Source organism: Tupaia chinensis, unplaced genomic scaffold (assembly GCF_000334495.1).
Source record: "Tupaia chinensis unplaced genomic scaffold, TupChi_1.0 Scaffold000296_1, whole genome shotgun sequence".
Taxonomy (NCBI): Eukaryota; Metazoa; Chordata; class Mammalia; order Scandentia; family Tupaiidae; genus Tupaia; species Tupaia belangeri.
The window spans coordinates 1,502,909-1,517,274 of NW_006159784.1; the positions used below are offsets into that span (position 1 = coordinate 1,502,909).

At 37.5% G+C, this 14,366-nt stretch overlaps 1 protein-coding gene across 1 annotated transcript in view; it reads left to right on the forward strand.

Annotated features, from left to right (window-relative positions):
- The window catches only part of SLC35F5 (solute carrier family 35 member F5), a 48,497-nt gene that overhangs the window by 28,072 nt on the left and 6,059 nt on the right, over positions 1 to 14,366 (forward strand). The window contains exons 11-13 of the mRNA XM_006150799.3: positions 2,379 to 2,483; positions 8,389 to 8,548; positions 11,647 to 11,737. Coding sequence (XP_006150861.1) covers positions 2,379 to 2,483; positions 8,389 to 8,548; positions 11,647 to 11,737 — 356 coding nt within the window. The remainder of the gene's footprint in view (positions 1 to 2,378; positions 2,484 to 8,388; positions 8,549 to 11,646; positions 11,738 to 14,366) is intronic.

Consider the following 14,366-nt stretch of genomic DNA (forward strand, 5'->3'; position numbering starts at 1 on the left):
TGTGGGAGTCCAGCACCTTAACCACCACGCCACCTGCCAGCCAAATTTATAGAATTTTTATATAGCCTGGGACCACCAAATGGCGTAATGGTTACATTGCTGAACTCCCACATAGTCGACCATGGTTCAAGTCCTGGACCCAGAGGATTAAAACTCATGCCAGGTATGTGTGCATCCGTGCCCAAAATCCCGAGAGGAGAATGGAGGAAAAGAGATTGCAGCATGGGCATCCCCCTGATGGTGATTTCTCTCTTTCTGTCTCTCTCTCTCTCTCTCTGTCTCTCCAGCGAGTATACACACCCTATAGCAAAAATCCAAGAAAGAAAAGTTTTTTGTTTTTTTTTTTTTAAAAAAGGGTGGAATTTAATTTTTTTTATAGGACTTTGCAAGGTATGAAATTCCACATAGAAATAAGAAACCTGTTTTTATATAGCCTTTACTCACATTTTCCCAATGTTAACAACTTGCAGTCCAGTTATAAAGATCAGGAACTAACACTGAATACAACACCATTATCTAATTTGTACCCTTTCCAGATTTTGTGATTTTTTTTTTCCCTTCCACTATTGTTCTTTTTCTGGTCCAGGGATACTTGTTGCATTAAGTTGCCTTGTCTCCATATCTAGAACTGTTCTTCAGTCTGTCTCTCTTTTTCTTAATGACCATGAAACTTTTGAAGTCTATTGCCTAATTGAATGTTCCTCAATTTGAGTTTGTCTGATACTTCTTTTTTTAGAGAGGTTTTTGCTGTAGGGCACATGTGCTTGCTGGAGATACAGAGAGATAGAAAGTAGGAAATCACCCCCGAGGGGTTGGCCACACTGCATTCCCTTCTTCTCTAGTCTCCTCTTGGGATTTTGGGCACACATGCACATGTGCCCGGCATGAGTTTTAAACCACTGGGCCCGGGACTCAAACCGCTGTCAATTATGTGGCATCTAGTTATGTAACTATTATGCCATCTTCTGGTCCCCTGTCTGATACTTCTTTATGATAAAATTGAGATTGTGCCTTCTTGTTAAGAATATCGTGGAAATGACATTGGTTCTAGTCTAATTAGTGCATCATACCAGACGGCACATAGCGATTTGTTTCATTATTAGTGGTGATAACTTTAAGGTGGTGTAGGTGAATCAAATATAAAGTGACTGATTTTTCCCTATGTAAGTTACAGGCATCTTGTAGGGATACTTTGAGACTGTACAGATGTCCTATTGCTATCATACTTTCACCTGCTAATTTTGTCATTCACCTCTGATTCTTGTCTGAAACTGTTTCTACTGTGGTGAACACCCAAGTTTTGATCCAGTGCTTAGGTTTAACAAAAACAGAGGTTATCAGAACCCAGTGTAGTGGTTTCTCTGTGGATACTGTCTTTAGATATTTGAAGTTTATTAAATAGAACATTGCTTTCTAAACTAACTCTAGTTACTGCTTAGTGAGGTCTGCCTTGAATTGCCTTAGCACTTCCTCACCAAGAGCAGCCTTGTGTATGTAAAACAATTCACGTTTTTGTTGTGTGTGTATGTGAGCGAATTTGTTGCCAGATTTTTCCTTTGCTTTAAAAAATTTCTGAAAATAATACAAAGGATAGGTTTAATAAAACATTGGCTTTTCAAATAATTGATTTAACTATTGAGTATAGTCACTTCGTAGAAGCACATTATTTACTTATTTTTGAAAGTGAGTTAATGAAACAAATTTTATTTATTATTCACATACTATGAACTTCACATTATGTTAGATAGCTTGAAACATTAAAAAGTATAAATTATGTATTTGTAGTTTTTAGAGAGTTCTTGATTTGAAACAAGACATGAGATTTACAAAATAAAATAATGCCATATTTAAGCATAGTTAAGTACTGGATTGACTAAAACAGAATACAAGAAGGATGGGAATTCAGCAAAGTAGAAGGAGAATGCTCGTGGAAGAAATAGAACTTTAGTAGAGCCTTGGAGATGGAAGTGGTAGTGGAGTATATATTAAGAATGATACATGGGAGGATGGAAAACAGTATAAGCAACAGCTTCAAGATGGAGAGAAGCTTTATTAAGTTGGACAGTGTCAGGTGTTAGAATTATTTATATATAGAAAAGTAGTAACTATGCATTTTAAACTTAAACACCAAAATATTTTTAAATACAAGTTTTATTAATATAACAAATATAAGTGTTTGGTTAGAAGCATTGAGGTGAATGCTTTCACATTTCTTTGTTTACAGATTAAATCCATTCTTCTACTCCTGGAGGACATGGGTGGGGTGGGCTATTCCTTTCCATCTTTATATATTCATTTCTTGAAATAGTATTTGATTCATTATTAGGTTTTAAATAAATGTGTGTTGATGAATTAAATGATTATGTTGACTTTTATAGGTTCTATTTGGTCTCTTGTTGGAGCCATGCTCTATGCTGTCTATATTGTTATGATTAAGAGAAAAGTAGACAGAGAAGATAAATTGGATATTCCAATGTTCTTTGGTAAGAATATGTTTAACTTGTGACTCTTCACTCTTCACTCTAAATGATTAACCTAGGGTTTTGTTTTTGTGTTCCTTTAAAACCATTTAAACATCAGAAAGTTTAACTTCAATCTTTTTCTCTGCCTTTTTTTCTGCATTGTGTGTATTTATGAGGGAACACTCATTCTCTCAATGTGAGGCAAAGAAAAAAAATCCTCCTAATGCCCTTTTTCATTAATGTCTTCAGCCTGCGAATCAGTTTTTTAAAAATTGATATGATAGAATTGTGCCATTATAAGCATGTGAGAGTTTACCTACTGTATTACACATTTTGCCATTTAAAAAAAATTATTAGAAGTATAGTATTGGGGAAACTGCCCCCGAATGATTTATCTCATAGACTCAGACTCTTGTAACACAAATTTTCAAATTTCCCATTTATAGCTTCTGGTGTCAGTTCTTAAATTTGGTAAATAAAGTACCTAACATGATTTGTAAATTCTACTTAAAATTAACTCAGTAAAGAACTTGTGGATTAAAATAAACTTGTAAAGAATCCACAAGTTGTGAAAGAAGAACACATTGACAAGATATCTTCCTGAAGATATCTGAATATAGATAGATAAAGAAGCCTGGCAAGAAGTGTCCATAGTACAGCTTACAGAGCGTCAGGAGACTGAGAATCTCGCTGTTGTAACTTCATTTCTCTCATACTTGTCATATTCAGAGAATGAGGACATTGGACTAGGTGAATAGCTTCCAGACTGATTTAGGTGTGACCAAGAAGGATCCTGGGAAGTTGGGAGGAGGCAGAGTTGCATGTTGAGGCCTGGCTGCTTCATTTGGAAGCAGCTCTGCTTTGTTGTTTTTTTTTGCATTATAATTTAATGCAGAGTAGAAAAGATTTATCCATTAAAGATTTAAAAAGTACCTGTACCTAACTTAATAACAATTTAAAATGTTTTAGAAGTCACTAAACTATGTAATTACTAAATTCCTTTTAAATATAGAATACAAGAATATACCTTAAAAATGAAGATAATTTTAGTGATATTTCTAAATGTTATAGGTAAATAGGTGGGACAATGGTACTTTTAAAAACATTTATCTTTATTTTTATTTTTTATCATTGGCAAGTTGCAAGAAAAATTGCTAGTTTACTCTTAAGAGAGAGAGTGCATATTGGATGTGTAACCTGTATTGGTTCTGTTCATACAAGACATGACATGTAAGCAGCATTGATGTGTGCTGAACTTTAGAATTTAGATGGTTTGGAAGAGGTAGTGAGGGTTAGGATTGGGGTAAAGGGGCTCTTTAGACAAGTCAGTATGAACAGAGACATAATAGGGAACAGTAAGTAGATTGGAATGATTGTGCTAGAATGTACACTTTAGAAGAACAGGAAGGTGTATGGGGCCAGTTCTTGAAGTCCTGGGGAATAAGTAAAGTGATTTAGACTTTTGTCTTTGTTTTTTTTTTTTGAGAGGTTTTCGCTACAATGCGCGTGTGCTCGCCAGACAGACAGAGACATAGAGACAGAAAGCGAGAAATCACCCCCCAGGGGGGATGGTCACGCCACAATCCCTTCTCCTCCATTCTCCTCTCAGGATCTTGGGCATGCACGCACACGCGCCCGGCGTGAGTTTTAAGCCACCGGGTCCGGGACGCGAACTGCGGTCGACTATGTAGGAGTCCAGCGACATAGCCATTACACTAACTGCTGGTTCCCCTTTTGTCTTTGTTTCTAAAGGTTGTTATTTATGGGCAATTTCAGCACTTCAGAGGCCAGAAAATAGATTTGGTTCTTGATGATACTAAATGTTGGTGTTTTTAAGTAAGCATTTTAGTTTAGGAGTTTTTCTGTGTACATGTCCTTTTTTTTTTTTTTTTTGCCAGTTGTCTTGAGATGTGTTTCCTAAAGAAGGATCTGAGATGGATTTGAGAAGGGTGGCTTACTGGGAGAAAGTTGCTCTGAAGGAGTTAACTGGTAAGGGAGGGACAGAAGCAGGGTGGAGAAGGAGAACGAACTTTGTGGTCACAGGTACTTATTTGGCCCAATTTCATGGCAGGTGCAGGACCAGGGAGCAAAGTGGGAGTAGGTAATATACGTAGGCCCTGAGAGTTGTCCTGGCCTTGAGCCACAGGGGCCAGCCTACATAGTCCCTTTCAGTGAGTCATTGGTTGCTCTGGGTGTTGGGTGGTGGGGGTGTGGGAACATCCTGGAAAAAGGCCCACATGTTTTCTCTCCAAAGATGGGTCTTCAGGAAAGGGGGCTGGGTTGCAAGTCTTAGCAGCAGATTAAAAAAAAAAAGTATACTCCAGCCCTATTAAGATTTAAGTAGGCATTCTAAATACTAGTTTATTATTTAGGTGATATGATAAATATCAAGCATATTAAATATGATTAGATTTTCTTTTAAAAACGTTCTATAGTTACCTCATATATTTCATAGCATATCTTTGATCTTAACTATCTAGAAAGTACAATAAAAATTGCCATAAAATTGTATCTCTGTCGGAATAGACTTTACATTCACATGTATATGTCATATATAAAGTTAATTCTATAATGGTAATAGCTAACCTTTCTTAAGTGCCAAGTACGGGGCTATATTTTAGTGTTTTGTCTAATCCTCCCATTAGAAGATTAATGGGGATGAATTTAAGCCACTGGGTCCAGGACTCAAACTGGTCGGCGAGAACAGGCCTTCTTCAAGAACCAGCTCCATGGCTCCTGCAATCCAGCCATTTTGGGGGAAACGGAGAAATGACGAGGTCCCACTGATAATTCAGCCTCTGGCATAGAAAACTCACGTGGTAGGAAGACTCCTTTCAGGCCTCCTCTCTCTGTACCTGTCTTTGTCTCTCTCTACCTCTGTCTCTGTCTCCTCTCTCTTTTTTTAAAATTTTTGCTTTTTAGAGTTTTTTTAAGGTAAGGCATCTTCCTGGGTCTGTTGGCCCCTCCTAGACCTTTATCTTGTTAATAATTCCCTCACCCCCCTCCCAACCCAGGAGAGGCAGAAGGGGACAGATCAGGCCTTCTTCAAGAACCAGCTCCATGGTTCCTGAAATCTAGCCATTTTGCGTGGAGCTTGTGCACCACGCGGTTTTCTAATTTTTGGGTTTTATTGAAAATTTATGAATATTAATTTTTTTTAGTTTTACTTAAAAGTTTTTCTCTTCATATTTTTTCTCTTTTTCTTTGTTTCTTGTCTGTTTTTTGCTGTTGTTACTATTTTTTCCCTCTCTCTGTTTCCTTTTCTACACACTCCTCAACCCTCAGATTGAACTTCCAAGTTTGGGAAGAAACCGACCATCCACCAGATGACTAGAAATCGCTGCAGGACCACAAGAAATATGGGGAAGCAGGAAAATACCTCTCCTCCAAGAGAAAAGGATAACTCCTCTTCATCCACACACAGTTCAATGGAAGTCTTGGAAATGTCTGATAAAGAATTCAGAACATTTATAATGGCAAAGCTTACAGAGATGGAAGAGAGGAGAGACAAGGAACTACTGAAGAGGAAGGAGAAAGGAGTTGAAGAGTTCCAGGAGGTGAGGAAATTCATGCAAGATCTAAAAGAGGAATTTCACACTTTACAAAAGAATCAGATGGAACTGTTAGAGATGAAGGCTATAATACAAGAAGTCAAAATCTCCCTTGAAAGTATTAAAAGCAGACTAGATCATACAGAAAATAGAATCTCTAATGTAGAAGAGAAAATGGTTGGCCTAGAAAAATCCACCGCGAAGACTGAGAAAATGGCCCAAAAATTTGAGAATAATATGCGAGAAGTACTAGATACCATCAAACGTCCAAACATCCGGATAATAGGCATCCCAGAAGGTGAAGAGACTCATAAGGGCATTGATAATCTATTCCATGAAATCTTACAAGAAAATTTTCCAAACCTGGAGAGGCACTCAAAGATTCAGTCCCAAGAAATACAGAGGACCCCAAATAGAATCAACCCAAGAAGATCTTCTCCAAGACACATTATAGCCAGATTGACCAAAACCACAGACAAAGACAAGATACTAAGACTGGCAAGAGAAAAAAGGCAAGTTACCTACAAAGGGTATCCCATCAGACTAACGGCAGACCTCTCATCGGAAACAATGAGAGCGAGGAGAGAATGGGAAAATGTATTCAAAGTATTAAGGGAAAAGCAATTTCAACCGAGAATTCTGTACCCAGCAAGGTTATCGTTCATTTGGGAAGAAAAGACACGAACTTTCCCAGATAAACAAAACCTGAAAGAATTTACCAGCACCAGACCGGATCTCCAAGAAGTTCTTAAGGGAGTGCTATGTCAGTAAAATTAAATGCAGACACACAGAAATAAGAGTTCAGAAACTAAGAAAATGGGCAACTTAATTGTAGGGCCAAAAGCTGGAGTTGAGTATTACATCCCAGATTTCAATCTGGAACATCGAACCTCAACAGATACAGAAGAAAGATTAAGTACATGAGACTGAACTGATGAAACAGTATTCTACGACTTGACTAAAATATTGCTGCTTTTCTTCTAAGCTTTGTTGTCTGGTTTTAAGGACTTTTGTCCTGTCTTCAGCTATCAATAGATTCATGTTCCGACTTTATTGATGATAACATGCATGATTAAGCCACTATGCAGTTTATCCTAGATGGGAAACCACATTTAGTATTTTGTGATGATGCTCAGGGAATGAATGTAAATTTAAAAAATAATTTCAGAAAAAAAAGGCATTAAAAATACCTATTTGATGACTGCAGGAAGTTATATAGCCCTAGCTAGGTGCTACTTTATAGTATTTTCATTCTATTCACTGAGGTTTATGCCTAAAGTCAGACTTGTGTTCATGGATATGTATCTATCAGCTGTGCTTGCTATTGAAAGTATTTAGATTTATTAAGATATTTAGTGAAACAATAAAATGGGGGAGGCATAGAAAGCAACAATGGATACCAGACACAGTGTGGGAGGAGGGTGGGAGATGGCAGAGGGTGAGATAGGGAATCAAGGATGGGAAAAAAGGCAAAATATACAGAAAACAAGAAATGGAAAGTTATTTGTTGACAATAACACATATGTTGATGTGCCTGATTGAGCCAATATACAGTGTATTCTGAATGGAAAAATCTCATTTTGTATGCCATAATGATGTACATTGAATGAATGTAAATAAATAAATAAATAAATAAGATTAATGGGAAGATGAAATATTTTACATTGATAGATTAGAAAACTAAAACTTGAAAGAGGTTTTGCACCTTACACAAGGTCTTCGCTCCTAATGAATGATAGAGTTGGGATCAGAACTCAGGGCAATCAGACTGTATTGCATAGACTTTTAGCACTACTTGGTATAGCTTTCCTTTATAAATACTCAGTTTGTACTTACTTTGAATAGCCATTTGTGTATACTGTCTGTGTTATCTCACCAATTAGTTTATGAGCTCTAGGAGGGCAGGTATGAAGGATTGTATCGTCTTTGGAACCTTCCGCCATCACGCCTCACATGGCGCAGGTGCTTTAAACACAAACATAAGTTGAATCAGAGAACGAACCATCCAATTCCTCATAATTACTTTAGGCTGCATACACAAACACATTTTTTAGAGTCTAAGACATATATTATTAGCAACCAAGGCTTAAAAGCCTCCTTTTTAAATTGTTTTGAGTGGTTTATTACATAGTTGTTGCCTGCAAACAGTGTGGCTAGAGCAGCCTCAGAGAGTAAATGATCACTAGTTGCTTGATACAGTTTCATCTTGTGTTGTGCTATTCACAGGACTGACTTAAAAACAAATCAACAGAAGTTCCAGTTAAGGAAACCTGTTCCTTTGCACAAAATGTAATATTTTCTAATTAGAGAGTCAGAAATTTGGGAACTTGAAATAAATCACAATTTTAACTTTTGTTTCTTTTATACATGTTTAGGTTTTGTAGGTCTGTTTAATTTGCTGCTTTTATGGCCAGGATTCTTTTTACTTCATTATACTGGATTCGAGGACTTCGAGTTTCCCAATAAAGTGGTATTAATGTGCATTATCATTAATGGCCTTATTGGAACAGTTCTCTCAGAGTTCCTGTGGTTGTGGTATGTACTGTGATTTGTTAGTTATCAGTTTAGTGGTTTTGGAGTAGTTTAAGCATTTATATTTCTTCTTTTAAAATTTCTCCTGTCTTCTCTGCTTCCCCTAACCCTGCATTGAATTGAATTAAATATATTAACTCCATTAGAGCAGGGTCTTTGTGTGCCCATTGAATAGAGAAGTGCCGTGCACATATAAGGAACTCCATTAATACTTGTTGAATGAGCATATACAAAAGTATGAATGAACAAATTTGAATGGTCTGAATTTACAATGGGTTTTAGAACACAGAGTGCTATGCAAATGAAGGTTGTCAAGTAGATGTCAAACTTATATGTGCGCCAGGTATGAATGCAGAGGTCTATGTGAGAATCTTACTTAAGAAACTTTCTGATACCTGTTTTGTTGTTCGTAGGCCTTTTGTTTTTTTCTCAAGGCCTTTCATATGGATGAGCTAGATATGTAAATTATAAACTCTGATTAATTTGAGATCCCAGTTCCCATACTTAGATACATTATAAGATCAAATATATTGATATGTGATGATAAGCTTAAAATCATTTGAAAGTAGTATCTTATTTGGACTGTGGGAAACTGCAATTACAGGTTTATGGTGTTTTCACCTAATAGGAACTTAAAAAGAAACATATATTGTACTTAACCTCCTAAGTGAATATTATTACATACTATTAATAATTGAGACCACTGACTAGTTTTCCCTTCCAAAAGACTGCAACAGAAATAACCTTTTCCATGAAGTCTTCCTTAATGTCCTGCCTGCACTCCGCTCTTCACCTCAGCAAATTAAGAAATATCACTGCTTTCCTGATATCCTTTATACTCATTCAATTTAATGCTGTACTTAAAGATTTACATTGTATTGTAGTAATTTACGTATTTATCTAAACTCGATTGCTTCTCTAATACTCTTCTATAAATGGATTATATCATGGTCCATTTACTCATTTATTTTTCCTTTTCTATATATACTTTAGATACTCAATTTTTTTAGCCTGAGATACTAATAGTTGACAAAAGGATTCAGCCATCAGCTAAACAGCAGAAACTTGATTAAGTAAGCATGTTTGTTGTTTTTGTTTTTTATTTAGTCTTGAGTTCACCAGAGAGAGACAGAGAAAGGGGAAGTGAGAAATCATCCCCCGAGGGGATGGTCACACTGCAGTTCCTTCTCTTCCATTCTCCTCTTGAGATTTTAAGCATACATGCACACACACCCAGTGTGATTTTCAAACTGCTGAGTCTAGGACTCAACCACAGTTGGCCATGTGGGAGTCCAGCGCCTTAACCACCATGCTTTCTACTGGCCCCCTAAACATGTATTTTAATACAACCACTTAGACTTTTTATTATAGTACTTTGCATGGTAAATATCCAAGAACATGTGCTGTATTTAAAACAACATTTATATGATGCCCAAACCCACTTTCACAGAGCAATTTATGAGTGGCAGAAACCACTATTACTTACCTCCACTTTACCTTGTAAGTAAGGACTAATTGTCCAACCTGTGTTTAGTATTTCTAGTGACATTATATCAAGAGATAGCCCCTTTTATTTTAGGGTAACAGTATTCTATTATATACTGAGCTAGAATTTACTTGCCTATAACTTCCATGGGTCAGTGGTCTTAATTATATACATAGTTGTTTTATATTGGCTTATAATTTATTTTTCTTCTTATAAGCCCAAATTATTATGCTTTAAAAATGACTTTTCTCTCTGTACCTGGTATTACATTTACTGTCAAGTAAACAAAATTGCAGGCAAAATGATAGAACATATAAACTAGATTAAGGGGCAGTGGTAAAACACTACACTCTGGGAGGCTAACCACATGGGATGGTTCCCAGTTCATATCCAAGACTTCCCTGAGTATACCCAGTCTGTACATGTGCCCGTGAACCAGGGCTGGCTGAAGCTTTGGGTGGATTGTAATGTTAAGACTTTGTTGGGGATGCTCTCTCTCCTTGGCTCATAGAAGAAATAAATAAGTAAACTTTAAAAAAAAAATGGGAAACATCAGGGTAACATTTAAAAATATATATTTAGTTCTTTGCTAAGCTTTATCAGAGAAATAACACTTTTTATTTTGTTTTCATGAGAGTGAGATTTTTTGCTTGTGTAACAGAATCACACATTGGTTTATCACTTTCATAAAGTCTGTATGTGAGGTATTGCTCTGCAATTTTAACAATGCTATTTTCTTTGATAGCTTTGTAGCATCACAAAACTGCAAGAAATCTATTCAACATTAAAAAAGATATATTAATGAAACATGGAGACTAGAAGATGGTAAAATGGTTACATCACTGGACTCCCATGTAGTTGACCATGGTTCAAGTCCTGGACCTGGTGACTTAAAACTCATGCTGGACACATGTGCATGCGTGCCCAAAATCTCGAGAAGATAATGGAGAAGGAATTGCAGCGTGGCCATGCCTCCTTGGAGGGTGATTTTTGGCTTTCTCTCGCTCTTTCTTTTTTTTTTTTTTTTTTTTTTTGAGAGAGAGATTTTTGCTGTAGGGTGTATGCTTCCTCTCCAGACAGACAGAGCGAGAGAGAGAGATAGAAAGTGAGAAATCAGGGGAAATGGTCACACTGCAATCCCTTTTCCTTCATTCTCCTCTTGGGATCTTGGGCATGCACACACACGCTCCCGGTATGAGTTTTAAGCCACTGGATCCAGGACTCGAACCACAGTCAGCTATGTGGGAGTCCAGTGACATAATGACCATTATGCCATCTGCTGGTCCCATCTTTTTTTTTTAAGAGAGGTGTTTGCTATAGGGCATGTGTGTTTGCCAGAAAGACAGAGAGAAAGAAGGTGAGAAATCGCCCTCCACAGGGGATGACCACACCGCAATCCTTTCTTCTCTTGTCTCCTCTTGGGATTTTGGTCATGCATGCATATGAGTTTTAAGCTTCTGGGTCTGGGACTCAAACCTCAGTCAACTATGTGGGAGTCCAGTGATGTAACTATTACGTCTCAAGTCTATATTACAGAGTGTTTAGTTAGTGTTTTTCTTTGGTTTTAAAATTTTTTAATATGGAAATGTGTATTTTCCCTTTCTCTCTTTTTTAGGGGCTGCTTTCTTACCTCATCGTTGATAGGAACACTTGCACTAAGCCTTACAATACCTCTGTCCATAATAGCTGACATGTGTATGCAAAAGGTAAGGCAAATGACTTACTAGATATTTTAAGTATATTGCTAAGACAGACCTAATCAAAGCTAAGGGATCTGACTAAGTTACAAGAGATACGAACATCAATAGTACTTGATGGCTTTTATCCCATGGTACTTTACTATAAGACATATAAAAAGTGAAAGAATGGATATTCTCCTGCAATTTAGCCTTTCAGTTTTTTTAAATAAATTTCTAAATTAAGGGCAATATTTTTATATATAGTTCTACAATGTTTGAGCTAATTATGTTCCAAATGTCCTTTGATAACTCTGTGATATACAGTAGGAGATATATTTGATAACATAAATAGTAGTATTTGGGTTTCTAAGATAGACCCAGAGGTTTCTTAAAACTATGCTAATACTACTTTAGATCTGAGGGGCACAAAAATAATATTGTTTTCCAGTGAATGTACATTTCTTTCTGGACTCAGCAGAGCAGTTGTTCCTCCCTTCTGTGACAGAAGGTCTGGGTACGGGGATTCTTGTTGTAGCTATTGACATTAATAATGCCACAGTAAAGAGAATCTGGGTGTCAGCAGCCTAGAAGGAAAGAGTTTTCAGTGTTCCCAAGAGTGCTGTCTAATGCTGAAAAATGGAGTGCAGTCATCTATGATGTAGTCCAGCATTTGTAAGCTTTTAACTCCAACCCCTCAGTGACAGAGGCATGCATGAGCACATAAGTGTATTTGGTTTAATATAACTTGTAAAAGGAAATACTTGAAAGTTCAAAGACTTATAATGTGTACAAGTAATAAACAGAGTTCTTTAAAGCTATTTGTCTTTTAGGTCTTAGTTCAGTATTTTTTTTTTTCTTTTTTTAAATTTGCCAGAAGACATCTGCACTCACCAGAGAAAAAGAGTGAGAGAAAAACAAGGGGGGAAAGCACTGTCCCACTGAGGCATGGTCATGCCACAATCCCTTGTCCATTGTATTGGAATCTGCGTCACACACACACAGACACACCGCTAGTGTACTTGTTTTCAAGCTCCTGGGGCCGGATTTAAACCAAAGTCAGCCATATGAAATTTGGCTTTTCTTAAACACAAGACCATGGGAACTAACCCTTGGTGCAGATTTTTTTTTTTTTTTAAGAGGTTTTTGCTATAGGGCGCGCGCACTCGCCAGACAGAGACAGACAGAGATATAGAAAGCGAGAAATCACCCCCTGGGGGGATGGCCACGCCGCAATCCCTTCTCCTCCATTCTCCTCTTGGGATCTTGGGCACGCATGCACATGTGCCCAGTGTGAGTTTTAAGCCACCGGGTCTGGGATGCGAATCGTGGTCGACTACGTGGGAATCCAGCGACATAGCCATTATGCTAACTGCTGGTCCCGGTGCAGTTTTTAAAAATAAAGACAAAATTCTTTCAATGAGATGTATACTCATTTAAAAAAATTTTTTTGGCTGATATTTAAATTTGTTACATGGTTCAGTAAATTTCTACTTGTCACGGATAAAGAATGGAGCTCTTTTTGTGAATTAAGTGAATTAAGTGTCATATATCACGTTTTCAATGAATGTGAATATTATAAAATATGCATAACCCTAAAATTATACTTTTAATTATATTCTTTTATAGATTTAAGTGATATCCAGGTTCATCTCAGGTTCATAATCCTGAATGTCCAGCAAAACAGTTCTCATGAAGTTGGGAAGTGCTGCCCACTGAAGGATTTTGGTAGACTGCTATATAATCAAAGTCACCATGCTGAAATTTTTAGAATATAAGCTTTTTTTTTTCTTTTATATTTTTGTCTTTGAATGTGTGCTCTTGCTGGAGAGAGAGAGAAACAAAGAGAGGGGAAGTGAGAAATCATCCCCTTGGGGGAAGGCCACGCCGCTGTCCCTTCTCCAGTCTCTTCTCAGGATTTTGGGCTCACACGCACACATGTCCAGTGTGATTCAAACCACTGGGTGCGGGCTTAAACCGTGGTCAGCCATGTTGGAGTCTAGTGTCTTAACCACCATGTCAACTTGCTGGCCCCACAGAAGCTTTCACAGAGGAAAAAAAAAAATCTAAAGGTTATTTTAGTTTTTATTTTATTTTTAAATTTTTAAAATTTTTGTTCTTTTTGAGAGGTTTTTGCTACAGGGTATGTGCGCTCGCCAGACAGACAGAGACATAGAGACAGAAAGCAAGAAATCACTCCCCAGGGGGATGGCCACGCCGTAGTCCCTTCTCGTCCATTCTCCTCTCAGGATCTTGGGCACGCATGCACACGTGCCCGGCATGAGTTTTAAGCCACCGGGTCCGGGACGCGAACCGCGGTCGACTACGTGGGAGTCCAGCGACATAGCCATTACGCTAACTGCTGGTTCCCTATTTTTTAAATTTTAAATAAGTTGTGTGTGCCCACCAGAGAGAGAAGGGAAGTGAGAAATCATACACACACACATACATTCCCCTACCCCCAGCCCCTGGGATAGGTGGCCTCACATCAATTTCTTGTCTTTCAGTCTTCTCTCAGGAATTTGGGCTTGCACTATGCACTTACATACATGTGCCCAGTGTGATTTTCAAGCCACCAGGTCTCAAATCCTGCAGCTGGCCATGTGAGATCCAGTGTGTTAACCCCACACCACCTACTGGCCACAATTTTAGGTAATTT